At 52.7% G+C, this 27967-nt stretch overlaps 10 protein-coding genes across 10 annotated transcripts; 4 read left to right on the top strand and 6 right to left on the bottom strand.

Annotated features, from left to right (window-relative positions):
- The first annotated feature begins 756 nt into the window (after window positions 1-756).
- Window positions 757-2811, top strand: BU25DRAFT_409874 (MFS general substrate transporter). Its single transcript, XM_033706159.1, has one exon. The coding sequence runs from the start codon at window positions 1176-1178 to the stop codon at window positions 2436-2438; it is 1263 nt and encodes a 420-aa protein (XP_033563045.1). The 5' UTR covers window positions 757-1175; the 3' UTR covers window positions 2439-2811.
- Window positions 2812-2823: 12 nt separating this feature from the next.
- Window positions 2824-3499, bottom strand: BU25DRAFT_466774 (uncharacterized protein; the record flags this gene model as incomplete). Its single annotated transcript, XM_033710699.1, has 3 exons — window positions 3197-3499; window positions 3023-3063; window positions 2824-2975 (listed from the first exon to the last, which is right to left on the bottom strand). Exons 1-3 carry the CDS (start codon window positions 3373-3375, stop codon window positions 2824-2826), a joined length of 372 nt encoding a protein of 123 aa, XP_033563044.1. The 5' UTR covers window positions 3376-3499.
- Window positions 3500-3949: 450 nt separating this feature from the next.
- On the bottom strand, window positions 3950-5548 carry BU25DRAFT_390829 (uncharacterized protein; the record flags this gene model as incomplete). The annotated part of the gene is made up of 2 exons (XM_033704589.1): window positions 4478-5548; window positions 3950-4090 (listed from the first exon to the last, which is right to left on the bottom strand). Exons 1-2 carry the CDS (start codon window positions 5261-5263, stop codon window positions 3950-3952), a joined length of 927 nt encoding a protein of 308 aa, XP_033563043.1. The 5' UTR covers window positions 5264-5548.
- On the top strand, window positions 5529-6018 carry BU25DRAFT_409872 (uncharacterized protein). The gene has a single exon (XM_033706158.1). The coding sequence runs from the start codon at window positions 5611-5613 to the stop codon at window positions 5935-5937; it is 327 nt and encodes a 108-aa protein (XP_033563042.1). The 5' UTR covers window positions 5529-5610; the 3' UTR covers window positions 5938-6018.
- Window positions 6019-7685: 1667 nt separating this feature from the next.
- Window positions 7686-10598, bottom strand: BU25DRAFT_466759 (uncharacterized protein; the record flags this gene model as incomplete). The annotated part of the gene is made up of 2 exons (XM_033710698.1): window positions 7686-8637; window positions 8688-10598. Coding segments are annotated over 2 exons (2799 nt in total), but the record flags the coding sequence as incomplete, so codon positions are not given.
- Window positions 10599-10879: 281 nt separating this feature from the next.
- BU25DRAFT_409870 (uncharacterized protein) lies at window positions 10880-11967 on the bottom strand. The gene has a single exon (XM_033706157.1). It carries the CDS (start codon window positions 11877-11879, stop codon window positions 11214-11216), a length of 666 nt encoding a protein of 221 aa, XP_033563040.1. The 5' UTR covers window positions 11880-11967; the 3' UTR covers window positions 10880-11213.
- A 1255-nt stretch (window positions 11968-13222) lies between these two features.
- On the bottom strand, window positions 13223-14314 carry BU25DRAFT_490455 (UbiE/COQ5 methyltransferase). Its single transcript, XM_033711497.1, has 2 exons — window positions 14109-14314; window positions 13223-14045 (listed from the first exon to the last, which is right to left on the bottom strand). The coding sequence occupies exons 1-2, from the start codon at window positions 14305-14307 to the stop codon at window positions 13291-13293; spliced, it is 954 nt and encodes a 317-aa protein (XP_033563039.1). The 5' UTR covers window positions 14308-14314; the 3' UTR covers window positions 13223-13290.
- Window positions 14315-14486: 172 nt separating this feature from the next.
- Window positions 14487-16095, top strand: BU25DRAFT_390823 (thiamine diphosphate-binding protein). Its single transcript, XM_033704588.1, has 3 exons — window positions 14487-14685; window positions 14734-14921; window positions 14978-16095. Exons 1-3 carry the CDS (start codon window positions 14561-14563, stop codon window positions 16066-16068), a joined length of 1404 nt encoding a protein of 467 aa, XP_033563038.1. The 5' UTR covers window positions 14487-14560; the 3' UTR covers window positions 16069-16095.
- A 516-nt stretch (window positions 16096-16611) lies between these two features.
- Window positions 16612-19845, bottom strand: BU25DRAFT_33144 (autophagy-related protein 13). Its single transcript, XM_033702397.1, has 3 exons — window positions 19352-19845; window positions 19205-19300; window positions 16612-19151 (listed from the first exon to the last, which is right to left on the bottom strand). The coding sequence occupies exons 1-3, from the start codon at window positions 19556-19558 to the stop codon at window positions 16767-16769; spliced, it is 2688 nt and encodes an 895-aa protein (XP_033563037.1). The 5' UTR covers window positions 19559-19845; the 3' UTR covers window positions 16612-16766.
- A 1843-nt stretch (window positions 19846-21688) lies between these two features.
- BU25DRAFT_33122 (BTB domain and ankyrin repeat-containing protein) lies at window positions 21689-27404 on the top strand. Its single transcript, XM_033702388.1, has 3 exons — window positions 21689-25026; window positions 25076-25193; window positions 25242-27404. Exons 1-3 carry the CDS (start codon window positions 21915-21917, stop codon window positions 26995-26997), a joined length of 4986 nt encoding a protein of 1661 aa, XP_033563036.1. The 5' UTR covers window positions 21689-21914; the 3' UTR covers window positions 26998-27404.
- The last annotated feature ends 563 nt before the right edge of the window (window positions 27405-27967 follow it).

The raw sequence follows: 27967 nt of genomic DNA, 5'->3' as shown, positions 1-27967 counted from the left end.
ATTCCCAAAATGACACCTGCGTTACTGCTAGGTACACCATGTCATAGGCTCGTTGAAGAGAGAGGGCCTCATAACATGATGAGGTAAGGTGGTTGACCTGTTGATTGAGTACTATGGGAGGATGTATATGTTACTGCGTGAGCAGTGTCGGTCGGAGGTTGTGATCAATGATTGCATTGCTATCTATGTTGTTGTTCAGTGATGTTGTTTTGTAGGAGTTCTCTGCTCAGAGGTAAGTGCAATTGCTCTCGGGCAGTGCCTTCTACAATAGAATATCATGTGACTTCTGTCGGAGGGAGTGAACATATCCACCGATCGCCATCTGTTTGCTAGCGGTCCGTTGCAGTGTTTGCTAACGGTCAGCTGCACTGATTGTCCAGCTGATTCGGTTAGCTCGGTTTGCTTCCCCAACCCTTCACTGCTATCCCCTTCTACTATATAGTCTCGATCGATTCTAGCCAATAGCTCTTAAGATAAATCAACACAATCCACTCACTTCAACAACTTCCGCCACGTGGTTACAGTATATCTAAATTACAGCGTGAAGATGAGTGAGCTAACCCAAATGAGCTGGCCAACCAGAGCAGCGGAACGCTGGCGAACATATTCAAAGAGGTTGGGGTTGAACTGGCGTTGCGCGCACGGACACGGTACACGCCCCGAGGTGAGCCGTTCCTTCCCTAGCAGGACACGGGTCAAAAACGTTAACTGCACCACATCCGCTCAGTCAGCCTCAAGGCGCGATTCAAAGGATGACTGGGAGTCGTGTACTAACGACGAGTAGCTTGAATAGTACATGTCCGCATGCACATACCCACAGCCCCACCAAGGCTAGTCTCATCAGCATTGGCAACGCTTGAACTTAAAGCTGCAGGAGTTAAGCCTTGTACCGGGGTTGGGGACTGCAATTAAGCTATGACCTATTGGCAGTCCAATTAGTGTCCACAGCTCGCTCCTTCTCCAGCTGATCTGTATTGCTTGGTTTGTAAGCTGCACTGTTTGTCAGCGTCAATCCTGCAAGTGGGGCCATAGTGTTTTGCTGTTGTTTTCAAGAAAGTCAGCCTTGTATTAAGTTTCCATGTCGTCCCATTTCTCATTGTATAAGTCACTTCTTTACGCATCAGTCATTTCCTCACATAATTCCCCATAGCATACCACTGTGCAGCATCTTCGCAATGAAAGAAGCACCCAATTGGCCAATTGATGGGGGCGAACGAGCCTGGCTCTCGACCTTTGGAGCTTGGTGGGCTATCTTCATCACCTTTGGCTGGGTCAATTCACTGGGAGTGTTCCAGTCTTACTACGAACAAACCCTCTTGCGGGATTACTCGCCATCAGCAATCGCGTGGATCGCATCAGTTCAACAGTGCTTGATCTACAGTGCAGGCATTGTTCTTGGCAAAATCTTCGACGGCTATGGACCCCGCTGGCTCCTCATTATCGGTGGCCTTGCACAAGTTTTCGGTCTTATGATGACTTCGATCTCTACGGAATTCTACCAGGTTTTCCTGGCTCAAGCGGTCTGCAGCGCAATTGGCGCAAGTGCTGTCGTGTATGGTACTCTGGGCGCTCTTGCGACCTGGTGGAAAGTGCGAAGGGCCACTGCATACGGTATTGCCACTTCTGGCTCGTCGATTGGTGGTGTCATCTTCCCTGTCATGGTCAATCGTCTCATTCCACAAGTCGGATTTGGATGGACCATGCGTGCGGTTGCTTTCATTATCCTGTTCGGAGTGGCTGTATCCGCAGTCACGATCCACTCAAACAGGGCTCACACCCCGACCCCATTCTACATCCATACATACCTGACGCCGTTGAAAGACAAGAGATTTGCCCTACTTTGTGTGTCAATGACACTGTTCGGATTTGGATTATTCCTTCCGTTCAATTTCCTTCCCTCGGCCGCGCAATCTCTAGGCATGTCTTTTGAGTTGTCAATTTACGCGATAGCCGTCCTTAACGCTGTGAGCGTCTTCGGGCGGATTCTTCCCGGATTCCTCGCAGATTCCTTCGGCCGCTTCAACATGATGATGATCTGCACACTGGTCTCCGCCATTCTTACGTTGGCGCTCTGGCTACCTGGACATAATAACGCAGCCACCCTCAGCTTCGCGGCATTTTTCGGTTTCTTCTCCGGAAGTTACGTCTCGTTGACACCTGCTCTGGTGGTAGAGGTTTCACCTCCTACAGAAATTGGACACCGCACTGGCGTACTCTATTTCTTCATCTCTATTGGTGTCCTTACAGGAAGCCCCATCGCGGGTGCGCTTGTGGGAGCTAACGATGGCAAATACACCTACCTGAAGATATTTGCCGGCGTGACCATGCTTGTAGGAGCGCTGTTGATCGCTGTCCTCCGCTTCTACATCCATCATCTAGCAGCGAAGCCAAAACCAGCACCAGTGGAGCCCGCTATGGAAGAGACGGGGAAACAGTAATAATTAATCACGAGACTGAGAGGGCATCGTAAAAGAGGAAGTACGGAGTGGCAATATGTATTCGGCGCGAATGAGAGAGCAGAAAAGTTAAAGCATGGGACGAGACTCACGGAATGGCATATTTAAGATAATTATGGTTTGTATATATTGCGGTATCGATTGGTCCATACAAAGTCTGCCTATACTCCTGACACACTACCACAGTCTAGTGTGTTACAGGTCAGGTATATAGTCGTCTTCTCCTAGCTATATAGCAACTCAGCGCAGTATTCCATCAACCCGATAGTCCTACGTTGTCATTTACCGTGGCTATCAGTGTACTACAGCGGGCTACGCCGCCACAGTGTCTATATAGTCTCTTGTCCCTACTCAGCTAAGAAAACAATCATTTCCTTCCTTCTTGTTGTTCTCCTACAAAATCTAAACTACCCAAGTCGCCAATGGAGATGGCTTGTGCTGGACATTCGGTGCTATATGCTACGGCAATGATAGTGTAGGGTGATGCTGATGCAGCTGTAGGGTAGTTGGCGTTCTGGCCTTGAAGTTGTCAGATTTTGTCCATGCACGTACAAGAAACGACTCACGATCAGAAGATAGAGTTACTGCGCCTACAAGACTCAAGCTTCTGTTCGCCGTGATAGCATAGCTTTGGTAGTAGCCTGTAGTTCCTACATAAATATTCCGTTTGCGCTCCTAGTAATGGTCAGCAACAATCTGGGTCGTGCGAGAAGTACGCACGCACACCAACAGCGACTCACTTGGATCCTGAAGTCGCCTGGGCCATGATGTTATTCACCAAGCTCAGAAAGGAGGTCGCATCGTCGAATTCTACCCCGACTATTGCCGACTCTGCGAGAAAGCTAGAGATAAAGTAGTGAGATTCGCCAAGGGCGAGTGTAGCAAAGCTCGAGAATGAGAAGACGATAGTAGGACGCATATTGGTAGAGTGACTGTTGGCACGATCTTGGGAAGATAGTGCCTTGGCAACAGCTATATTTTAAGGTACTGCTTAATGCTCATAGCCACGAGTGTGCTGACGATAATGAGACAACCATGTGCGGTCTGGCCCTAGCGTACGTCGATACACATGTACATAGGCCTTTTTGTTTATTACTGAGGACAATTTTGTTCATATCGGCCCTGATTACGAAGTTGCATACCTGAGGCAGCTAAACTGAGCCTGGCTAGCGCAAGAGCGTTGTTGTGAAACGAAACTACCGAGACATGTCAGTGCCGTGCGTATACGCGTAGAGTAGTTCCAGAGCCCTAGAACACTGTCGAAGTATATTTCAGGATTAGATAGTGCTAGGTATCAAGTTGGGTTGATGAATGCCAAGGCGCAATGACGAAAGGTATAAAGTGTAAACACTCGCTCGCACGAAAACAAATGTCGAAACAAACGATGCGCAACGCTACATGATCGTACAACGAAGTGTTTCCTACAATCGACCGTGCCTTAAGAATCCTGGGATATGCTGCATTTGTCAAGCTGCGATGTCTGGCACTTTATTCTACGCAGCAGCCTTGCGCGATTCGAGCTTTCGCGGCGCCCGCTTGGGGTTTGATCCTGAACTCGAGTTCGCACTGTCAGACTTCAGTGTCAGCTTCCTCGGCTTTCTTCGTTCTCCTTGCGTCGACGCAGGTGGTTTGTTCTCCTTGTTCGCTGCTGAGGCAGGCTTCGACTGAGCAGTTGCTGAAGGCTTCTTTGCTGCTTGTGGCTTTGAAGCTAACTTGGGCGTGGACTTTATTGGCTCAGCATCATTTTTTGCGGCAATTTCATTCGGCTTCAAAGAACCCGCTTTCGGTTGTGGTTCTTGCTTCGAGCTCTTCGGTTCAGTCGGCGCTTTCGTTTCGGTCGACTTTTGCGGCGCAGAGCTGCGTTGTGACTTGCGAGGCTGAGGCTTTGAATCTTTGGCGGAGTTTGACTCTGTCTTAGGCTGAGCTTCCACTTTGAGTGCTTCTTTTGGTGTTGGTGCTCGCTTCGGTGTGGGCGCTTGTTTGGGTGCGGCAGCTTCCTTTGGCTTGGCTGCCTGCCGGACAGCATGCCCATCCTGCTGCGATGCTTGTCTCGCAGCTGGCTGAGCCTGTTGTTCCTGGCCATTGTCTTTGCCCCCTCCTAGCCCAAGTGAAGCGCCCAACCCTCCTAAGCCTACAGCAGTGCCAGCTTGAGACATCGATGGCATATTCGGCATCTTGGGCATAGACGGTATTGAAGGTCTCCAACTCGTCATGTCCTGCACTGATTGCGACCACGATTGCGGCATATCATCTGGCATATCGTTCTTCATGTGCTCCAACTCTTCTTTGCTTGGCGCCTGTGTCTCCTTCGATTGCATGACCATCTTTTCCAAAGCCTTCTTCTGCGACGGCGTAGACTTCCAATTGGGAAAGTCGCCCACAACACCTCGAACTCCATGACTGGCCATCTGTCCAAGATCCCACATTGGCCCATTCAAGGCGCCGTACACTGAACCAATGCCACCACCGAGCAGACCAGTGATCGTGGACACTGTGCCTCCTACAATCGCTCCAGTAACCTTTCCAAGGGTCACTCCAGGTTGTACACCTAGTCCTGCGCCAGCAGCAAGCCCTTGAAACGCACCAGATTGCGTGTATTTGGCTGCCTTGCCAAAGGACTCTGCTTCAATCTCTTTGTTGATGGCTTTGGCGAGAATGTCCTCTCGGGCATCTGGATCACCTGCAGCATTGGCTGCCTGCCTCAAATCCCATGCTTTCTGCGCCGCCTGCAGCGCCATGCTGGCTGAAACTCCGGCATTTTGTTTGATCTCGCGGTCAGGGATAGGTTGCTGCTTGTTGTCGCCCATTCTAATGTTGGCTTTCGCAGTTTTCGGTTTCGGCTTGTGTTGTGCTTTTTGTGTTAAAATGTTCTTGTATTATTTCCATATAAATGCCCTGAAGGGTCCACAGCTGGGAATAGTGAAATGCAGCTGTGCCTACGTCATGTTCAAGGGATATTACGGTGGCGCACGTGTAGCGTGTCGCCTACAATGCCTGTTTTAACGCCAAGATCTATCACAGCTTTACACAGATCTTCATGATCGTGCTGGATGCAACGCTTTAGTAGGCTGGATGTATGCTGCCACGACTTTCGTTGATCTCGGAGGAGTTCAGGTGTGGCAGTTGCTAACGAGCATCTTTTAGAGGTGACGTAATGCGATCTGCGCATGGGCCAAGGCTCCACTCTCGTTTGACTCCCTACTCAAAATCCTTCCCCATCACCACCTCCCGACATCTTTACAGGACACTCTCCATAAATGCCACGGACAATCTGCTGCTCTCGGTTTCCCTGTGTATTGCTCTTGGCCACGTATTCTCTGCCCGATGTTTGTCTACAGTTTCGTTCATTAGATGCTTCGAGATGCGGATCGAGGTGCGGCTCGTCGAAAGGATGAGATGGACTATTCGCCTGTTCAAGTTGTTCCTGATGGATTTGCAGAAAGTCATCTCCTTCGTTGGACGACAACGGGGACCCCTCTAGTAGCAAAATCCAATCTTATAACACCAGGACATGCACACCGGTGTAACGTGTGTGATCCGAATGATTGGCCGGAAGCAGGCGTACAACATAGTACAAGTACCTTCTCTTGTGACAAAAAGACGAATGTTGCCCTAGACCCGTGTTTTTACATGACAGAGACGGCCCATGTGGCTGCAATATATCACCAAACAACACCGCCCGCAACATGCTGTTGTTTAAGGGAACATGGAGGAGTGCAGATCTTCCTAGGCGCCCTGTGCAGTCTGCAGCAGGGCTCGCTTGGCTTGGGCAAGATAGTATAGCCTTGTTTTCCTATCATATATTCGACTGACGTCTACCTGCCAACTGCGGTTGGGGTTACGAGCAGAGCAACACCGCTACGCTTCTCTCATTTGCCGTCGTAGACGTGTACTGTGTCATCACCGTCTCGTACATTATCTACAGCGTGTTTAAAGGCCACACATCTACCTCCTGGAACTCTGCAATCAAGTTGATTGTTCTCGCTCTGCAGTCAAGTTAGCCAAATCTGGGACATGTTTCGGTCGGTATCGAAAGTCTCGAAACCTTGAGGGAGGGCCTTGATGTCCGCGCTAACGACAAAGGCGAGCTGGAACTTGTCTTCGCGAGTGGGATGGATGATGCTATGAGCGAATTAAGTGTAGCTGAGTGAAACAGAGCATATTGAGAGCTCTACGACGTAGCACAGAAGGCTCGAACAGGGACAATCGCAGCCCTGATGACCATATCTCGCGTTATGGTTGATCGACTCCGCCTGGTTATACACTAGAGGCATGGCTTGGACAATTTCGATGACTTTTTCATGAACAGCGTCATTGTCGCAGTGCCATGAAGCTTGCAGTAGGCGTTGGAAAAAGTGTGTTGCTGTCTGCCAAGGCCTGAGTTGTTGCGATGCTCCCAGCAAGGTTGCCTGCTATTGGACACGGATGCCGTCAGCCCCGTCATATGAAGAATAACCCCCGCAACGAACAAAACTACCGATACCTTGACTTTGCACGCCTCTCACTTTGACCACGCCTCAAGAGCTGCTATGCACTAACAACAATAGTCTGTTGCATGTCATCCTACATGTGCAGACACCTTCACAGCAGGAAACTACTACCGCGTTAATGCCATCTGGGACTGTTTTGTAGAGCACCTTGTGTTGCTGCAAAGTATACTCCGCCCTCTGCAGCAGCACCACAATAGTCTTAATGCTCCTAAAACTTACAAGCAGGTTCTATCGAAGCTTACTGACATTGCAACAGTACGCAGAACCGGCTACATGGCTGCTGTCGCACAAGGTATCACGCGACCTTAACGTACAATCTGGTACTTCCGGATCGTACGGGCTGACTAGCGCGATGCAACCATACGCGCTATGCGGAGCACTTCCAGTGTTAGATAACCCAGCTTTGTCAGATAGCACCGCCTGCAACAGTGGCTACACATGGTCTTTGCGCACCAATGCCGGCGTAGGAGCATTTGGCCAGCACCAAGGGCATGCGACTTGGCCACTAACAACGTCGTTATTCTGCAGTCAAGAGCGTTGCAGGGCTACCGCGATTGCATGCTTCATTCCCACCCAACATCTGCAATGTCAAGGTTAGCAAGACGGGGCGCAAATCGCGTACTTGCTACAAGCGTTGGTAGCTATTCACCGCTACAGAAGCGCAATTAAGTTAGCAACTCTAACAACTATTATCGCAAAAACCATTCCTACGATCTATGTTAGCATCTTGGATGTTGCATTTAGAACTCTAATGCGTTCGTAAGCATGCTACTACAAACAACCGCAACGCCCTGCACACAGCTCTATCGTAGCCTAAGCAGAGCCACGCGTCCAGATGAACACCCAAGACAGACCAAGTCTTTGTACACTGCTACTTTGTATGCTCGATATTCGAACGGCAGCCACAGAGAGCGCTGCGTATTGCGCAACACCCACTGGTCCTCTACAGAGAGCTGCGAAGGTTGCTCGTTCTGCTGGACAGGTGAAGTCAGATTTAGAGATGGAGGCAATATAATGTCTCCTTCGTTGGTGTGCAGAACCTGGCCGTCAGATGAGAAAGCAAGGTTGCGAATGTACGTAGACTGGCCTTCCAGCACGGTGCTACACGCGCCCGTCGCCAGCTCCCACACTCGCACTGTCCTGTCGTAGGATGCTGAGGCGACCAGCTGTCCATTTCGCGAGAAGACCACCGCCCTGACACTGCCAGAATGGCCCTTCAGCTCGCTGCGACAAGCGCCCGTCGCCGTCTCCCACACTCGCACTGTCTCGTCGTCGGCTGCTGAGGCGACCAGCTGGCCGTCTGGCGAGAACACCACCGCTGTGACATTGCCAGAATGGCCCTTCAGCTCGCTGCGACACGCGCCCGTCGCCGTCTCCCACACTCGCACTGTCTCTTCGTCGGCTGCTGAGGCGACCAGCTGGCCGTCTGGCGAGAACACCACCGCCCTGACACCGCCAGAATGGCCCTCCAGCACGCTGCGGCACGCGTCCCAGTCTGCTTCTCTGCCCAACAGTATTTCTACTTCCTGTGGGACCTGATTGATAACCGTCTTTCGTACAACGCTTGTCTCTGGTGCGAAAACTAGCGCTGACGAGTAGACCTGTAGAGGTGCCTGTGCCACAATCGAACAGAAACGCAGCACAAATCGGTTCGCATCGCGGAGGAAGCCTGCACACGTCCTTGCAGATGACTATATTACAAGTCAGTATATTGTGATGTCTTTCACGCAGAGACCCTCACCGTTGCCATCGCCTGCAGTCTTGCCAGCAAGCGCACACATTGGCTTGTCTCATCCATCAGGCTCATCGCTTCGAGCCAGTGCAGAAGGTGCGTTTGAAGGAAGATGTGCACTGCGTCTCCGTCTGCGATGCTCTGCCGGCTGCGCTCGAGATGCTCAATCCAGTAGCGGCACGCATACTGCAGTTCAGGCGGCAGGTTGCTAGTTACCGTCTCTTTGTCGATTTCACTTCTTAGCATACCAGGTTGTATGACGCTGCACATATCCTGCCGAAGGCCATTAGGTGCAGACATGAGTTTGAGGCAGCGCGATGCCAGCTTTTTGTGTACACTTTTCTCGTCCACCCAAAACGGAGTCTTTCTCTGTTGACCAGGGTCTACGAGAAACTCGCGGAATGACAAGTGCAACAGTCTTACTGGCACATCGCTGTTGCTAGGTATGTTCAGCACAGAGTGCAAAGCGTCTAACCGGCACTCAATCTGCCTCTGCGGGATCCGCAGCAGGAAAGAAAGCGCCACGATGGACAACGGGCTCTCGAGAACAACAATGCTGCCTACCAAATCTCGAAAATCTTCAAGCCACGTCTCACGGTCATCGTCTTCCTGCTCCGCCATTAGCTGATCTAGCACGGGTAGGTACGTTCGATCGAGCTGCGAAAATGTTGCTTTCCGGTAATGCAGGACCTTATTGAGGTACGTTTCTGGATCACCTCCTTTCGTGGCCACATATCGGCACACCGTCGCAGCGAAGATGAACAGCGGCACAGCCAGCTCCACCAGCGCTTGCACTTGCTCCTTGGTCGGCCATGCTGGTGACAACGAGCGCGCCTGCCGTATGGCGCCAAGCTCGTGCTCCAAGAAATATTGTATGTCGTGCTCAATAGTGCTCTTCGGCACCTCGTGCAGCACAAGGTCCTGATATGTGCCGTTTAACATCTGCTTGAAGCCAAGACGGATGTGGAGTTCAGGCCTGCTTGTGACAAGCACATGCAATCGCACGGATGCCTCGCACGTCGTCCTGGCAAGAAGCTGCAGTATGGCACGTATGTCATCCTCTTGCTCGCACTCATCCAACGCGTCAACGACAATGACTCGCACTGCAACCTGAGACCGAGCCTGCTGGATCTCTGCGAGTGGCCGCAGGATCAGCTTTTCGAACTGATCCTTAAGCGCCCTTTCCGATATAGCCGGGTCTTCTTCGAGCGCCTTCCCGATGCCAGGGAGCATGCCAGGTTCGCAGGCAGCGAGGTCGCTGGCAATAGTGCTGAAGAAACATGAAGCGTTGCCGCGCTCACCCTCGCCTTTCTTGAAGAAGAAGCTTGCCCCCAGTTGACCTGCTTGGGCAAATGAGTGAGCAGCAGTGCGCGCGATGGTTGACTTTCCTGTACCTGCCATGCCGCTCACCCAGAACATGAGCTTCCCGTCCTTGCTCGTCGCCCAATGTGCGATGTCGTGCAGTAGTGCAGCGCGGGTGTTAGGCAGGCATCGCGCATTGTGCTCTTCGGCGTGGGAGTTATAGGAAGCTCCTTTAGCTGTAGAGAGATTGATGGAGTACTGCTCGCTGATCTCCCTTCGCAGTCGACCGAAAGCTTTCTGATATCCCTCGCCATAGATGAGTGGTACTTGAACGTCGAAGATGCCGAGAAGGGAGTATGCTGCATCTTCCTCGCGGGTTGTTTCGCGTCCCTTTGCCCACGACATCCGCTCTTCTACCGTGAAACTCGTCATCGGGCTCCCTTCGAGTGCTCGAGCAACGATGCCAGTCCTCTCGTGTAAAATCGGCAAAAGAGATCGCTTGTCACCAAGCCTGTCCCACTCTTTTGAGAAGAACTCGACTCTCGTCGGTGCGATGAGCTCTTGGAGCGTCCAGCCTCGCGTAAACCATCTGCTCTTCCTAATCGCTGGCTTGCGCCGTAGGCTTGTTGGACTGTCCCCTACTCCCTCTCATCGTCGATCAACCAGTGTCCGTCCTGGGAGTGTAGTAGACAAATCACGTTTGACGCCTTCTTCTGGCGGCGTGGGCCGCTGTAGTATACTGATAGCTACAGTAAACGATAACGTAGGACTATCGGGTCGATGGAGTACTGCGCTGAGTTGCTATCTAGCTAGGAGATGATGATATATACTGTCACTGGAATGTGCTATTACAGAACAGTCTAAGCAATGTAATCGGGTCTCGTAAGGGCCAACTGATACCGCAACACTTCTCTTGATACAGGCAGTCACGCCCTGAGTCGAAGTGTACTCCTAGAGGTTCACTGCGTGACAGTCCTACTACACTTGTGAAGAAGCCAGGTATGTAGGCCACGTACGTCAACCTTATCTGACTCCGTCCTGTTGGACTCTTGACGTTGAGTACAACCTCACCCCACTTCTCTATCTGGGCTAACACTCCGCCTGCGTAGACGTAGTCTGTGGGCTCTCCTCTTTCTGTTGTAGTCCAGTTGGGTCCCTTTTTGTTGGTGACGTGACAGTTTGATCCTGAGTCCAATATCCACCTGGTGAGTAACGGTGGCTGGGTCTAATCGGCTATAGCCGTATAAAGTTGCAGTGTGTTGTATTCCTGACTGGCTGGCCATCGTCCATGCTGATCACAGACTGTTTCTTGACATCGTCTGTCAGCTTGCCGTCCTTCTTGAGTTGAGACTCTACTATCCTCAAGACCTTTGATACTGGATTCCCTGACTGTTGACGTAGCTCGTCAAACTTCTTCTGTACTGAGTGACTGGGTCTCCAATCCCGTGGTCGTAGACTTTGATTGACGTACAGACAGTCCTTGAACCTGTGGTTGTCTCCACAGAGGCATATTACGCGTCGTATCGATTCCCCTGTGCTTATTGGCCCGTCTGGTTTGATTGCAACCCCTAATCTTGCTAATGTACCAATTGATGACTCAATTAGGCGCGTACGTCGATAGTAGGACCGAAATTCTGCCACAAGGTCTGCAGTTGACGCGTACTGTTCCCCTCTCTGGTCCTTCCAGATTAGCTCCTGCAGCTGTGTCGCTGCCCAACTGTCAAGGCCCCTAATCGATAGTATGAAGTCCTCTTGTGACTGACTACCGTCAATCTCCGGCATTCTAGCCTCTGTCAGGAGTCTGGTTATTGTCACCCATTCGTTGAACCAGGCGTCTAAATTTGCCTTCTTTGGTCTTGTGCACACAGCCCTGTAACGGCTACGTAGCTGGTGATTCATCTCACCTACTGATGGACAGAGGTGCTTCTTGAGCGTCGTTAGCCGGCTGTACGGGTCTGTACAGTTGACGATTAGGTCAAGATGTTTGACATCAATCGTCTGAGCAATCTCAGAATTGAATCTCCTTAAGGCTTTCTCTTTCTGCAGCCATCGATCTTCCGCACGCTCAAACCTCCTTGCCCACACTTTGTAGACAGATACCTCTTCAGCAGATAGATCTTCAATATCAATGTCTTCCCGCTCTTCTTCAGATACCGGTGTCTTCTTGAACTTCCACACAGGCTTCTCCTGTGGCTTCTCATCTTGTAGCTGTTTAAGCTCTTCCACTGATAGACCTGGGTTGACGTACGGCCACAAGCCGTGGATATCCGCTATATCCTTTGTTATAAACAGCCACTTCTCCCAGTCACCAGGCCTTCTGAGTATAATCAACGTATTCGTCACTAGCTGGTCCTGCTTATACAGACTCATAGTGTTCTCAGGACGTGCTCTATCTGATGTTGACACTCGGATCGATTTTCGTGTCAAACAGCAGTCGGCTGTGTTGACAGTATGGTCGACAACCAGTTGTATAGGCTGTAGATAAACGGGTGAACGCAGTGATTAACTGAAGGCTTCCGAGCTCATGACTGTGGCCGCTTGGGGCCGCTAGTAGAATACGATGGAACACTGCGTTGGGTTGCTGTCTAGCTAGAGAAGACGGCTATATACCTGACCAGTGACCCACTAGGCCAGGCCAGTCTGCTATAGGGATAGTCTGACCCTGTACGGGCCGATTGATGCCGCAACGTTTGGTCGACCTCAAGTTCAGCGAGAGCCGAATGAGCCCCGTGGAACAGGAAGCGGCGAATTTCCCTAATGTAGATTGGTTGTTCAGGTGTATGAAGCACTGCCTACCAATAAAGTGCAGTGCCGACCACTCCTGCTCCTCTTGCGAACCTTTTTCGGAGCGCACAATAGTCGACATGATTGTCCTGATCAATATCGGTATTGACTTTGGTGTTAAGCGCGTACGAAAGTTCCTTGCGTAGGACAGCGAGAAGTAGGTCCGGAACTTCTCCTGAATAATCAGAGTAGAAGCGAAGCTGAAGACCCAGCATGCCAAAACCCTTGTCCCGTACATCTGAACATCCTTTGCCCTCCGCTTGCGCACTAGTTTGGAGCCAAAATTTCAAAAATGGGTTGATGGTTGGAAGATGTCGAAGGAGCAGTCTGTACATCCTACCCTTGTATGATCGCTCCTTCCTCCTGGGTATGCTCGCGAGCGCAACAAACACCTACCTATGAACATAGCAGACAGTATTCCAACTGAAATGTTGTCCGAGGACGCTTGGAATTAATCTCCATCTAATATGCTTTAATACTCATACAATCTAATATACCCATCGCAATGCTAAAATACAGCACGCCTCTAGTTGGCGGGTTTGACACCCTTGTGTATCGCCGCGATGCCGTCCGTTAGGTTCTCGTACCCCTTCCCTGGGATCAGGAACCCAGCATCCCTAATCATCCCACTGAACTCCTCCTGACTCGGAAACCTCGCAATCGACTCGACAAGATACTGATACGATGCCCTGTCGCCCGCAACCAGTTGTCCAATATACGGAATTGCGTTGAAACTCCACTGCTGATATACCGCATTAAACAGCGGGTTCTCGACCTTGCTGAACTCCAAACACGCAAACACACCCCCGGGCTTCAGCACCCTGAACGCCTCCCTCAACGCAACATCCTTATGCGTGAAATTTCGAATGCCAAACGCAACCGTATACAGATCAATACTGTTATCCGGAATCATATCCAGTTTCTCCGCATTTGCCTCGACAAACCTCAGCCGCGGACTCCGCGCATACGGCGTCTGCAGACTCCGCTTCTTGCCCTCGGCCAGCATGTCCGGATTGATGTCTGCAACCGTCACGTTTGTGTGAGCGTCGTTGTTGATGTGCGACGCGTGGTCGAGCATCCGGAAGGCGATGTCGCCCGTGCCGCCGGCGATATCGAGGATGTTCCAGCCCTGGGTATCGGCGGCGGAGGACGAGGTGAGTGGGTTGCGGCCAGGGTTCAGGTTGCGCACGAAGTGGTCTTTCCATAGGCGGTGGATGCCGAGCGACATGAAGTCGTTCATCGAGTCGTATGAGGAGGCGACTGAGGAGAAGACGCCGCGGACTGTGAGGGGGGGGGGGTTAGTTGCCAACTCAATCGATATGCTGCTCTTCAAGGAAGGCTCACCTCGCTGCTCCTTCAGGGCTTCTGCCACTGTCTCGAATCCAAAGTGCGTCGTGCCATCCTGAGGCGCTTTCGGCGGTGGTGGAGGCGGTTCCCTCACACCCCGTGATGCTGAAGCAGAGAAACACCTAACCGGCTCCCGTATCGCTCTCGTCCGCGCATCCAGCAGCTGGCGCCCTAATCTTGCTCGTGTTGTCTGCATGTTGGCGATGTCGTGAAGCCGCAATTCCTTGGCGCGACTTTTCTCAATGATGCGCGCTATTCCGCCGCGCTGGCACGTGCCCTCCAACGACCCACCAGCCTTGTCCCGCTCGGCCCAAGCCGACTGACATCAATTCTGGGGTTCGGCTTAACGACCCTTCGGCTTAAGCACTGCACGACAACCGACTACCTTCCCTCCCGGATGCCCCAAAACCCCAAGCCGGCCCACGAACATGTAGCACATACACTCCAAAATGCCGTTCCGCTGCTCTGCGCGTAGACTGCAACTTCAAAGACTACCCACACCATGCAACGCTTCGAGGACCGTGAGAGCACCATGGCAGTGCCGAGGTGTGGCTTCGACTGCGAATGCTGAGAAGTATGGTGCATGCGTTGTTTATTGGCACACGTGACTGAAAAGTTGTAGAGTTCTCTTCCCCGGAGCACTGAACAGCGAGTTCACAAATACCCTTGAGTTCCTCCGCCCGTCCAAATCGAAAGGCGCGATATCAACATACCGCTGCCTGAACCAGTATGGCGAGGTCATAGACAAGAGCACTGGCGCAGACACCACAGATGAAGAAGCCATCGAGTTGTACAAGAACATGGTCCAGTGTAGGCACTCTCCACCCACTTCCCTCTCGCCTCCTCACACGCACTAACGACATCAGTGAGCATAATGGACCTCCTAATGTTCGAAGCCCAGCGCCAAGGCCGTCTGTCCTTCTACATGGTATCCGCCGGCGAAGAAGGGATCTCAATTGGCTCAGCCAGCGCCCTACACCCCTCCGACGTGATCTTCACGCAGTACCGCGAGTCCGGCGTGTACTTGCAGCGCGGCTTCACCCTCGCCCAATTCATGAACCAGCTCTTCGCCAACAGCTCTGACAACGGTCTGGGCCGGAACATGCCCGTGCATTACGGCTCCAAAGAACTGAACATCCACACCATATCCTCCACACTGGCTACACAGATCCCACACGCAGCAGGCGCGGCGTATGCGCTTAAACTGCAGAACGCCGGCATCGTGGGCCGCATCGGCGCCCCTACTGCAGGAGAAGAGACAACGGAGAGAGTAGCGGTATGTTTCTTCGGCGAAGGCGCCGCCTCAGAAGGCGATTTCCACTCTGCGCTTAACATCGCCGCAACCCGGCAAGTCCCTTGTATTTTCATATGCCGGAACAACGGATACGCTATCTCCACCCCAACTTCCGACCAGTATCGCGGCGATGGCATTGCGGCGAGGGGAGCCGGGTACGGCATCGACACGCTGCGCGTTGACGGGAACGATATTTTTGCTGTTAGAAGGGCGGTCAAAGAGGCGAGGAAACTCGCGCTCGAAGACGGAGGACGACCGGTGCTGGTTGAGTGTATGGCATACCGCGTGGGCCACCACAGCACCTCGGACGACTCGTTCGCGTACCGCCAGCGCGTGGAGGTCGAGGACTGGAAGAGGCGCGATAATCCGATCACACGGCTGCGGAAGTGGATGGAGGGCCGGGGCGTGTGGGACGAGGAGAAGGAGAAGAAGCTCAGGAGTGGGACGAGGAAGGAGGTGCTGAGGGCGTTTGAGGAGGCGGAGAAGCAGAAGAAGCCGAATATCAAGCATGCATTTACGGATGTGTGGGAGGAGATCACGGAAGAGCAGAGAGCTCATGTAAGCGAGATGGCGGATATATTGAAGAGGTACCCCAAGGAGTATGATCTTGAGGGGTATGAGGGTGGTGCGCAGGGACTGGACGAGCTGTTGCAGAAGAGGTAGAGCAGAGTAAACTCAATTCAATAACACAGCAATATTTACACCGTCTCCCCACTTGCGAAACAGACTCCTGGTGCTTCCATGTCTCTTGGTGCGTCTTCTGGCACGTGAAAAGTGCTGTGTCGGAGTTAGTAATTTTATTGTCGACGTTGATGGTCTGCAGTTCTCAAAAACGAACATCGATAGTATGAGCTTCCACAACCACTATTGAACCCAACTTCCGTCAATGCGGAAGTCAGAGGGCATGTCTATCCCAAATGTTGTATTGATGATGAACATGATTTTATTCAGACCCAACTATCCGTACTATCCTGACTCCTTCGAAGATACTATGCGTAACGCCGAGCAGCGAAGCTGTAAACACCATGGCTGTAGACATTCTTATATGTGAATCCAACCTACATGCGCCAGTCCCTGCGCCTATGACCTTTGGTCTTGAAAAAGATAACGCCGTGCGAGGTTTCACGTGTAAGTGACTAAACGCTTGCTAGAAGACAGGATGAGAAAAAGACAATGATATGCGCGCTTTGCTGATCCAACTGCGCCGAGTTGATCAGATTCCGATTCGATGACCTGGAGGTGAGAGTATGCAAAATGCGTTGTTTTGGTTTGGTGTTGCTTGTTATGTAGTCGCGTGATGTGTGTGGGCGATGATATGTGCGTATGCGTTTGTCAAGAGTGCAAGGGCGCGTATTGTATCATCAGCGGCCCCAAGGCGACATTCGCTTCCCCACAGCTCCAGAGCCGGAGCTCCCCGGTGCTTCCTCAAGACTGCGTCGCGAGCCACCAGCACCGATCTCGCTCATCTGGAAAAGCAGGGGCTCATCATCTTCTTGACCAAGTCCGCGACTCGAGAAGCTGTAGCGATTCGGCCGCTCCGTAGAGCTGGTAGCACCCGACGACGAACCATGGGAGAAGAAGCTTGTGCGGCCGCGAGAGCTGCTAGAGTAGGTGCCACGCTTAGCGGGCATGTTGGATGAGGACGAGGGTCGTTGTGCGCAGTGGTCAAGGGGATCAATCTCCTCAGAACCCTGGTCGTCTTGTGTTGTGCTGTTGCCTGTCTCTGTCTGAGCAAATAGGCCACTCGGTGTCAGATCCTTGGCCCGTCCGATCTCCGTGAGTGGTAGGCTAGCGGCGCGCCCGTATATGTCCGGGTCGTCTTCAGGTAGGTTACGGTCTTGCTGAGCAACCGAGCTGGATCGGCGGCCATAGTTCCGTTCCCAATGCCGAGGCGAGGTGGGGATGTCGATAGCATTCGTGCTTGGATCATCTTCCTCATTCGGCTCTTGTGTGTCAGCCGTGTCCTGTTCTCGGTTCGGTCGTGAAGATCGACTTCGTCGCGGCCGTGGTTCATACTCGATGATGCTGTTTGCACTGAGACGAGATGGGATGGCGGGAGTGTGTGGGGTGTGTGGTGAGATCGGCTTGCCTGGTGACGAGGCAGTGGACACTGATGTACCAGCGATCATGGCAGGAACGCTGGACAATTGGCGACTTGAGGACGAAGATGAACGGTGCAGCATTGTGGAAGAGGAGACAGAGTCGGAGAGCGCCGCATGCGAATCCTTGAGACGCTGATACTTAGACAGCTGGGCCGTGGTCCTACGCATGGCGGATTCCTTCGAGGCGTTGTCGCTGCGGTTGAAGCTCTTCAACTCTTTTTTGGCCTCGAGTAACTTCAAGAAGTCTGAGATGTTATCATCGTCCGACTTGACTTCGCCAGAACTGCCACCTTCCCCTCCATTCAGTACGTCCGAGCCACGCTGTAGGGAAGACGCTACACTGCCCTTGCCGCTGCTCAGGTTGTCATCCTCTGTCTTACTGCCGCCGCTGGTGGAGAACCGGTTTCTTCGATGTCCGAAACTACTGCTGTACTTAATAGGAGCAGGCCGTGGTGAGCTTGACGCAGAAGAGACAATGACTGCCTCATTGGGTAATGATGGTGTCCTCAGTGCCTGTTGGGGAAGCGCAGTCAACGAAGTACGGTTGCGAGGCTGAAGCAGTGGATTAGGAGTGGCGGTACGTCCGAACGAGCTGCTTGGTCGACCCAATGAGCTGCCTGGCGAAGGGAGTGCTGCGGGACCTGGAGCAGGTGACGAAGACAACGAGCCAGCTTTGAATGGCTGGAATGAGACGGATGTGCGTCGCTGATATTGCGGAACATCACCAGATCGCAGTGAAGACTTCGAGCCTTGGGCAGTGCGATGGTTTGGCGGTAGTTTCTGTGGCGGCGATTCAGTAGGTGAAGATGAAGGCATGTCTCGCACGGCACGGAGAGCAGAGATGGGACTCGTCCCTGTTGGTGGCCCGACTTGATGGAATGTAGACAGGCTGCCGTAGGCTTGTCCAATGTCAGGTGTTTCTTGCGCGTGGATCTTATTGACGGGAAGGGAGCCAGGCACCGCTCCTCGTTGTGACTGAGCAAAGTACGTATTGTCCAGGCCCATGAACTCCGAGCTTAGCAATGACTCGGAGTCTTCGACACTGAACTCACAGTTTGTACGGTACTCGACAGATATACGCAATGGCCCAACCGGCGAGTGCGAAGGCCCAAAATCCTGCCGATCGATGACGGGTTCTTTAGACTGGTACAATGGCAAGTGTAAGGTGTCGACGTGAGGGCTCTTGAAATCGCCGTTTGTAATCCGGTAGGCTAGCTTCAGCGCAGGGTTGTTTGCAGGTTGCTTGGCAATACTCTTGTAGTACTTGAAAGCCGGGATAAAGCGGATGTAGGTGTAGAGGGCTCGGAACAAGACGACTGCTTTCTTGTAAACGTTTGGCAGGGGATCGTTGAGATCCGTAGGGTGCACCGAAGATTTGTCGCCCACGCTGATCGTCCAGCGCTCGAGCAGTACTTGTGTTGCTTTGGCGGAGCGGCCTGAAGAGGCGTGGTCCAGGGCACGAGCAACGTCCCATCTCTTTCCGTCGTCGTCACGTATGACCAGCGACTGCTTGTGTCCCAACGCTTTCGTGTCCAAGTATATCTCGATGCAAAGAGGAGGGTGTTGACCGACCACGGCGTCCATGTTCTTCCAGTCGGCGAGGTCTTGTTGGACCACATCACTGTCGTCTAACACAACATTGAACTGCGAGTCATGTCAGTATGGGAGCGTACACGAGGTCGTTGATGGCGACCTACCCATTTGTTTTGCCTTATCCCACCGCTATTGTTGAAGGCTTGCGGCAGTATGACTCGTGATGATATGATGGTAAGGGCAGCCTTGGTGAAGAAGTTCTAGGATGCATTAGTGGAAAGTCCAAGGTAAGGCTGCCCAGCGGTACGTACCTGGATGACTTGGTTCACCTTCTGGCTATTCCTTTGGTCCGCTGAAGCCATATCGCCTTCCTCGTCATCAGGACCTCTATCGCTGTATGGGTCGGTGTCTGAGTATGGCGAGCCGTACCGCTGGTTGTTCGTTCGTGTAGGGTTCGTCTGGAGGCTGTTGGTCGCCGAGGCTGTGCGCGACGACGGGCGGAGGTAGGAGGGCTGCATGGTGTGGGAGACCTGCTGCAGGAACAGGTACGGAGGGTATATGAGCGGCGGGTGCTGGGATGCGGTTATGGGCAATACGGCGAATACAGGTGAGTCCTGGGAGCCATCACGAGTGCAGGCGGCTGGGGTCAGCAGCGACAGTCAGAGATGTCGTTCAGATCCACACTGGGGTGTCGTGCTGGGCTGGGGCAGCTCAGGCAACAGCCATGTCGTTGATCTGAAGGGCGCGGAGATGGGTGGAGATAAGGCTGTTGTGCTTGAGCACCTTGGATATGAGGTACCAGTACTGTGGTGGGCGCTCAACGTCGAAGTGCAGGTATCGTTTTTAGATGCCGATTAGCGTGTTAGCTGGCACACGAGCTGTCAAGAGAGGTCTGGCGAGCAGACAGCGTTGGAGGCGTATCAAAGCGTGTGGAGTTGGAGGTGTGACAGTTGAGCGTGACTCCGGCTGCCGAATGACGATGGCTGCTAGCTCAAGACAAGGGCCGGCGAGATAGAGGACTGATAGAGGACTGATAGAGGACTGGTAGAGGACTGGTAGAGGACGCAGTCGCCAGGAAGGGAAACTGTGGTGGATGCAAGAGTCAAAGGAGCTGCAGATGAGCGAGCGCTACCATCTATGGCGCCTTCAACACAGCCCAGCGTTTCTGGGGAAGCCGGAGCTCGTCTTCTTTGGTGATAGGCAATGGTCGGTGCATGTGAGCTTCACCACATTGCGGCCTGCGCTACCGCCTCTTAGCACAAGAGATACTGGATCACGATAAGGAACCTCGATGAACCGAGTTCAAGCGCTCTGTACGAACAAAGCATCAAACAATGCCAGCGACTTTTGCTTGATCATAACTCAATCACAGTGGAATGCTACTTCTCCTCTCCTCGAGCTGTGTGCGCTGCTGGGCTGGCTGTCACGTTGCGAAATCGCACGCCATTGGACGCGGCCATGCACCACCGTTCCACCCGCCTCACCTTCCTCCGTGCACAATCTCAAGCCAACCGAACTGGACCGGTAACGCAAGATCCAATCTAGTCTTCGTGTGCGACGTCCAGCAGCCGGTCAAGGGTCAGTCATCGTGCCTGAGAGCTGCCTGGCTGCCAACAAAGCGCTCAGTGGTCAATGGTAGGCTCACTAGGCAGCTTCATTGTCCTGGAGGACTGGGATATGCGCTCATATCGTATGAAGGTTGCGTCATCAATGTTGAGACCTCGCCAGTGTTGTTGGCTTGGTGCAGACACTGCAGATGCAGATGTGAGGAACATGGCCTTTAATTATGTGATGTCTTCAGCAGCCTGGAGGCAGTCAGATATCTGAGCTTGGTCGAGCTTCCCCAGTTCTGAGGCAATGTCAGTGCAATGTGCTGCATGTCTTCTAGGCGTCATGATGTATAAGACGACCAAAGCTCGGCATCAAGAAGGATGTTTTGTGTTTACGGTCGTTTCCACGGCACTGACCAACCGACTGCCACTCACCGCCTGTGGGGTACTCGGCGCGTGTACATGAACGGCGATCCCCCAGACACGTCGAGAGTGTTCATTTCGATGTTTCACTGTAGTCACACCCGAGGTACAATTTTTTCTTGACTATGGAACACTTGTCATTCCATCACGCCGTCGCAGTGATGTCGACCTCCACGGCGCAAGCAGGGAAGCCCGTGGAGAGCGCTGGTAGCTGATTGGTTGACTCATGATGAGTATCGAAGGCACATCCCTCGAACAGCCGCATCGCTCTTCATCGCTCTTCATACCCCGCCAGCATCCATCACATATAAGTGACGCATTTTGCGCATCTTTGCAAACCTCAGCAAGTGCTACGACTGCGACCTCTACTCTGACTCATGGAAAGACCTCTGTGACAATCAGCAGCGACGACCGACGAACCCCACCACAATTCCCTGTATCGTCATAGACCCAGGGTACCGAGATATCAGAGACACTCCCGAGGTCACCGACAGTAAACGCAGCAACGAAATTCGCGGATTACTCAGAGTACTTGTTGCGAAAAAAATCTCGACAAGACCTAGACTCGATTATCTCGAAGCTTCCCACCCATATCGCGTTCATTCGCCACCCCACTACTAGCACAATTGACTCGAGCAACCGCGTTCTGTTACTTGCCACTTGCCGCAAACACTCCTCGCACTCCCACACACCGAAATCGCACAACGCGTACGATACATATTTCGAATACCACAAAGTCTATCCAGGAGATATACCTGCCGAACAATCGCGTTTGGCGCACCCTTTGGAGCTCCACCTCAGTTTCGCAGCCAGCACCTTTAAATACGCTTTGGTCCCTGAGATCATAGCGAGGGGCAGGCATTCGTCGAAACTCCGGTAGACTACCACCAACATTTGGCACATGAGCGGCTATCTCTGGAAATACTATCTCGAAGATGACGTCGACAATTTCCGGAATGTCGTCGCGTCCTCTACACAGTCGTCTCGCGCAGGCGCACAGAAGAGCCACGTTGGCTGGCAGAGTGGACCAACCGGCGCTGCGGTGAACAGCAGCCCAGGCAGTTACAATGCTTCACCAATGCTAGGCGCCAAAGGCCGCAGGACCGCCATAGGCGCAGGCGTGACGCTGAGCCGCTCAGACATCAACAGCCGCGACTCGGCAGGCCTCACGCTGTTACACCACGCAGCATCCTCAACATCTGAAAATGCTGTTGAGTTTGCGCAGATTTTGCTGGAGCACCAGTGGACGGACTTGTACACACAGGACGCAGAGAACGGATGGACGCCCTTGCACCGAGCCTTCTATTTCGGCAACATCGCTATCGCCCGTCTAATTTTGAACCGCGACGCCCAGGACGTACTTGGTCAAGGCCATGGCTTCAACCAGCATGCGCGCGGCTTGGTCAAGATCAAGGACAAAGAAGGTTATGGTCCACTCGATCTGTTCTCCATGACGATCAAAGACCGAACACTACGGCCAGAAGAAGCCCCCATGTTCGACTCAGATTCCGACGACGAGATGGCCCATGGCGATAGCGGGAATATGGACGATGAGCTGCATCAACGTCTAATAATTCCCTCGACTCTCCTTGGCGGCGACGAGGTCTATACCTTCGGCAGCAACAAGAACGTGACTCTTGGTTTCGGCGATCAGGACGATCGAGCATTTCCGGAGCGCGTGGTCCTGCGAAGACCAGATCACCTTCTTCGGCGATTCTACAAGGAGGACCGAGAAAGACACAACCAGTTCTGGGCTGCAATGGGAGTGCCTGTACAAGATGCCGGGACACAAATACCGAGAGGGACTGTTGATCTTCCGACGCACATCCGGAACACCCCAATCGTGATACAGGATGTACAAATGTCTAAGTTGCACACCGCTGTACTGACGACTGATCCTGTCTCGAATCTGTACATGTGTGGACATGGCACTGGAGGACGTTTAGGAATCGGCAGTGAGACAACGAGTTACCAGTTCACCTGCGTAGAAGGTGGCGGTTTAAGCCAAAGGAAGATCGCTGCAGTAGCCTTGGGGCAGAACCACACCCTTGCCGTTACGGACGAGGGTGAGATCTTTTCATGGGGCAACAATGCCTTCGGTCAGTTAGGGTACAGCTTACCGAAGCCGTCTCTTAAGGACGATGACCCGATCTCGACACTACCCCTTCAGATCTTCGGTCCCTTGAAGCGCGAGGCCATTATCGGCATTGCAGCTTCGCGAATCCACTCTGTTGTCCACAGCGCAACTTCCTTGTACACCTTCGGCAAGAACGAAGGTCAGCTGGGTATTGTCGATTCGGACGCGCGATCATTGGACATGCAGGTAACTCCTCGCAAAATTGCCGCATCTCTGTTTTCATCGCCCATCGCTGCAGTATCAGCAATTGATGGCGCCTCGATATGCATGCTTGAGAATCGAGAAGTCTGGGTCTTCGCCAATTACGGCTACTCTAAGCTCAACTTTGCGCTCGATGGTTTTACGAGCAACTTCCTCAAGGAAAGCTGGCTTACAACCAAGTACGACACCGCGCCGAACAGGATCCAGAAGATAACATCAGGCGGCGACACGATATGTGCTTTGTCGACGTCTGGTGAAGTATTTACTGTGGCTGTCAGTCGTCGGTCAGATGGTGTGCAGGACACAAGCACATCGACCACGAACCCCAAACAGATTCGCAAAGCCCTGTCAGCACCATATCGCATCTGGTCTTCCAAAAAGAGTCACATGGCTGCCAGGGATGTAGATGTGGATCAAGATGGTTCCATTATCCTGACTACGGAGGCCGGTACTGTGTGGAGACGTACTAGGAGAGCGACCATCAAGAGCGCGAACACCACGGCTGCTGCTGATCTGAAACCTAAGGACTACAAGTTTCAGCGCGTGTCAGGCTTGACTCGCGTTGTCGCTGTCCGTGCATCTGCATATGGTGCTTACGCTGCAGTGCGAAAGGACTGCGACGTCACACGCAATCAGATTGGTGTTGATGAGCCTGGTCTTTGGGAAGATCTGGCACCATTGCTGTCCTTCTACGACTTGACAAACTACGAAGAGTCATCTGACGACGAAGAGCCGGTACCCAGATACTGGAACCGTCCTGGGCAATCGCAAGCCCTCCACAAGCGTGTGCTAAAGTCGAAAGATCTCGAGAAGGAGGTTGCAGAGGTCTTGGAACAAACCTCGATGACCTCCGAGAACACATACGATATGGTCATTGGAAGCACGCTCTCGGATGTTCGCCTTCCTGTACACGAATTCGTCATGTCTGGTCGTTCTCGTGTCTTCAGAGATGCCATGCTAGACTTCCGTCTGAAGGACTCTGAGCACGTTATCCCTGAGCTGCTGACAATCAGCAAAGATGGCGACTCCACCCTTGTGATGTTCCAGGGCCTGGACTTCTTGACTATCTTTGACCTGGCGCTATACGCATACACTGATTCAATTGTCGACTTCTGGAACGTTACCCGACATGCGCCCGCACTCGCCTTCCGCTACCGTTCTGTCCGAACAGAGCTTATGAAGATAGCATCTCGATTGGAACTGCGACAGCTCGAGCCCGCTGTACGACAGATGGTCAACCCTCGACGCTCTTTGCACGTGGATCTGGAGCTTGCCATCAAGGAACCGTCTTTTTTCGAAAGTGGAGACGTCGTTGTCGACCTTGCTGACGGCGAGATACTACTTCACTCTGACATCGTCTGCCAGCGATGCCCCTTCTTTGAGGGTTTGTTTAGGGGTCGTGCTGGAGGGCAATGGCTGTCAGGAAGAAGAGAGGGCTCAGCACCGGTCCACATCGATCTGACGAATGTTGAGACACACCTCTTTGAGCTCGTTGTTCGTCACCTTTACACCGACGCTGGCGAGGAGATTTTCGACGACGTTACAAGCGAAGACCTCAATGATTTACTTGCACTAGACGAGCTTTTGGATCACGTCATGGATGTTATGTCCGTTGCAAACGAGCTGATGCTCGACCGCCTGTCGCAGATCTGTCAAAGACTGATCGGTCGTTATGGTACGTCCACCCATGTTACGCATATAAACCAAGCTGACTAAGGGCCCAGTAAATGCTCGTAACGTGTGCTCGCTGCTCACTGCTGTCGCACCCAGCTCTGTTGCGGAGTTCAAGGATGCAGCTCTGGAGTATGTCTGCCTCAGCTTGGAGGCAGTCATGCAGAACGGGTAAGTACCGTCTACTCTGACTTTTCGGCGGCCTCTAACTCTGATCAGGTCTTTGGACGAGCTCGACGACGATCTGCTGAACGAACTGAACCAGGTCGCACGCGAGAATCAGCTAGCGTATCTTCCCTTCGCAAGAAGTGGAAGGGCTGAAGCTCTCCTCTTTGAGCAGTACCCCGAGCTTGCGGAAAGAATCGAGCGAGGCAAGCGTGCCAAGATCGACGCCATCGTACTTTCCAATAAGTATGCCAGTGCTGATACACCATCAGCCTCTTTCAGAGCGCAAAGTCTGGAAGAAGTGTCGGCTTCGCCACTACGCCAACGCAACCGAAGACGGGCTTCCAACCATGCAAAGATCGAGGCCAAGAGTCCGGCCCTGACCCCACAGCTGAAGGGCAAAAGCTCCGCCGCTGACCTCATGTTCGAGATGTCCGATGGCGAAGACGAGCAAGATGGGTCAATGGAAAAGATCAAACCTCCACGTTTCACCGAAGGACCAGATAAGCCCACTGACCAGCTGGTCGGCACACCCGAGTCACCATGGCCTGCTGCGATCAAGCAACGGCAATCAACTCTTCAAGGCAACATCGAAGATGGCTTCATATCACCTAGCTCGTTGCCGCCAAGCGCGCTCTCAGGAGCGAGGACGCCGAGTCAGCCATGGGGTGCAGCCCCTTTGGCCAGCGCAAAGCTCGATCTCAAGGACATCATGGCGCAAACCTCGAGTGACCAGCCTTCTGGTTTGGCGCTCGGTTTAGCTCGAGAGGAACACGAACGTGCTCGTGCTGCTCAGCCTAAGATGTCACAAAAGGAACGCAAGCGACTGCAGCAAGCCCAACAGCAAGGCATCAAGATTGAAGCTGCGCAGCCGGCACCGCCAGCCGTATCCCCATGGCAGGCTGCATCATACAGGAAGCCAAGTGCCAATCAGATCTTGGCTCCTTCTGCAGCCACATCTCCCCTGCAACAACCTTCACCACAACCGTCGTCACAGCCATCTCGAGTTCAAAGCACACCGCAACTCACCATGCGCCAGACCATCGCCAGAGGCAAAGACAAGGGGAAAGGTAAAGACAAAGAGCACAACACCCAAGACGCATCGTCACCCTCACGACCCGCTGCCTCTGAACGCGGTATGTCTGTCTCGAACACACCAATCCCGGTACCTATGTCCGTTCGGCACATCCCTCTCCCGTCCCACTCACCCACCTCACCAAGCCAACATCTCAGCATGATGGAGATCCTCTCCCTTCAGGAGGCTGAGAAGACATCGATACGCGACGCAGCTGCAAAGCGCAGCCTTGAAGAGATTCAGCAAGAGCAGGAGTTCCAGCAGTGGTGGGAGGCGGAGAGTAAGCGTGCGATACAGGAAGAAGAGCAGGCAAAGAGGGCTGCTGAGCGCGCTGCCAAGGCTGCCGGTAGGGAACGAGGGAAAGGCCATGGTGGTAGAGGTGCAAATGCTAGCGCGGATGGCAAAGCGTCTAAAGGCAGAGAAAACAAGAAGGAGAAGAAAGTAGGCAATGCAGTGGATGGACAGCGCAAGGAGAGGTCAACACCAAAACCTCGTGTACCGAGGGCGCAGGCTGTTGACGCACAAAGAGCTGGGGCGCAAGCACCGAATCCTCAGGCACCTGCATTCGTGCCACCGTCGGGGCCGAAGGTAGACAGTGCTACCAACGGTGGCCGCGGAAGAGGTCGCGGCGGGCATCGAGGTGGACGAGGTGGTACTGCAAGAGGCGCGAGACCACCGGGTCCGCCTCGTGATGTGCAGAGTGCGCCTGCTGCGCCTGCACCGCAAGCATTGTAGTTGTATGAGTTGTATATGCTCTTGCACTATAGCGTAACGTTATGCGCATACCATTGATACCCAATGATACTCTCTTGTGAACATCGTGGAGTCTTCCCGTTTATTGGATGTTTCGGTAAACGACTGAGGCCAATCCTTGCGTCACACCAATGGCACTGAAGTATACACATCGCGACCGCGACAAGTTAAGCCATCCGGGAACGTGGTGACGGATGATGATGGGTTTACTGTTTATCAACATCGCGAGGCGAATACTCCAAATTGTAAATTGGGCCGCGATAGTTGTTCAACAAACAAATCTGAGCACCATATACGTTACCATCTATAGGGCACCTGGCGTTTGAATCCTATCCTCTTTGGATGAACGTTGTTGTTCATGGCATATAAAAGATTAACACAAGCTATCGTGCGAGGCTGTGGCCATGCATAAACAGAGAATGACCTAGTCAGTTCGCTTTGACGCTGTGTCCTATGATGTGACACAGCTCTTATTTTCGAGATGCATCATGAACACTTCACCTTAGGTACGGCACCAAGGCTTAGCGACTCACATCACGCCTTTGGTCTGGTAGCCTGGTAACAGGCGATAACCGAGTAGGAGGGTAACTAATGGTAATGGCTCAGGACGTCTGGAACTCAGTCGCGAGACGATCTTGCAAGTAGTACTTTAAGGAGTATGTGCAGCGGCTTCGATGTTAGGTGGCGATGGTTGGCTGTGTCTTTTCGTGCTTAGTGTGGATATGTGCGGGATTGATAGTAGGTGTTAGCGTTGAAAGGAGGGTATATATTGAGGGACTCGAGCGAGCATGCGCCGTGCTAAAGGTATGCAAGTATAAGACCACGTTTAGTTTGTGTCGAGCACCTAAGCGCGTTAGTGCGAATAGCATGCACAGCATTACGAAACCCTGTGGTGGACTAGATAAGGTATTTTGTTGGTTGTAAAGCAAATTTTGAACTCGCAAAGTTGGGT

The sequence above is a fragment of the Macroventuria anomochaeta genome (assembly GCF_010093625.1).
Source record: "Macroventuria anomochaeta strain CBS 525.71 unplaced genomic scaffold BU25scaffold_12, whole genome shotgun sequence".
NCBI classification, from domain to species: domain Eukaryota; kingdom Fungi; phylum Ascomycota; class Dothideomycetes; order Pleosporales; family Didymellaceae; genus Macroventuria; species Macroventuria anomochaeta.
The sequence above is the reverse complement of the archived record's forward strand: the minus strand, read 5'-3'. Positions and strand labels throughout refer to the sequence as shown.